The sequence below is a fragment of the Loa loa genome, assembly GCF_000183805.2.
Source record: "Loa loa unplaced genomic scaffold supercont3.3851, whole genome shotgun sequence".
In the NCBI taxonomy this organism is placed as follows: domain Eukaryota; kingdom Metazoa; phylum Nematoda; class Chromadorea; order Rhabditida; family Onchocercidae; genus Loa; species Loa loa.
In genome coordinates this window covers 1-897 of record NW_018112028.1, presented here as the reverse complement: position 1 = coordinate 897, position 897 = coordinate 1, and the positions used below count along the sequence as shown (strand labels likewise).

General features: G+C 40.6%; 1 protein-coding gene across 1 annotated transcript; it reads right to left on the bottom strand.

Annotated features, from left to right (window-relative positions):
• Positions 1-715: 715 nt before the first annotated feature.
• Positions 716-856, bottom strand: LOAG_16068 (hypothetical protein; the record flags this gene model as incomplete). The annotated part of the gene is made up of 1 exon (XM_003151556.1): positions 716-856. A coding segment is annotated over one exon (141 nt), but the record flags the coding sequence as incomplete, so codon positions are not given.
• Positions 857-897: the final 41 nt, after the last annotated feature.

Genomic DNA, 897 nt, shown 5'->3' with positions numbered 1-897 from the left:
CAGTTCGAAGCATATTACAAGTTCTTGGAACGCGAACGGGATCTGTAGCAGGATCTTGAAAATGAAAGCCGGTTCGTACTCGCCCCTTCGAGCGCCAACAACGAGCGAAACAGGGAGATTTTCAGAAGGATGAGCCAGTTCGACACTGGTTCACGATGAAGGAGGTTCAGAAGAGAAAGAGATGGCGAAGTGAAGGCAGATACCACACCAGCTATTCCTTAATAAGGAAGGTGTGGATGTGGCATCAGATTGCTGGCAATAGTTCCGGAACGCAGAGAAGTGGAGACGGTTTGCGAAATCCCATTAAGTTTTATTTTGATTGGCGATGGCTCTTCATTCTAAGGAATGGAGCTCCATTGTGGCTGTAATTTCGTCAACGATGCTAATGTGCGGCATATCAACGAAGTGGCTGCATTTCTGACGAAAGCCTACAAAAGACATATATTCATATATCAACAAATAATGCTGTAAAAATTCCTTCTATCTTATCAGCACGAAGATAAAGTTACCGTGTATGCACTTTACTGACATGAATTCGTCATCTCTTCAAGGCCCCAAACTCTTTTGGACATATATTACATTCTGAAAATATAACAAATATTTTAATTCGTACCAACGCTTTCAAATTGATTGAAGCCAGTCATCCATATAGAATTTTCTAATATATCGATGAAATAAAAATTGTGGTCAATCCTTCAGCACTCCGAACTATTGCTTACGAGTCAGCTGGTAGCGTCACTAATAGCTGTTCATATTGTGCCAATAAACCTTCCACCACCGCCGTATGGAAGGCTTCCAAACCTGCTAATGTTGCCTTTCTTCTTCCATAACTCGGACTCTTATAATCCGGGCGTTTCTAAAAAAATATGAACAAACGTATGTATATATATATATATA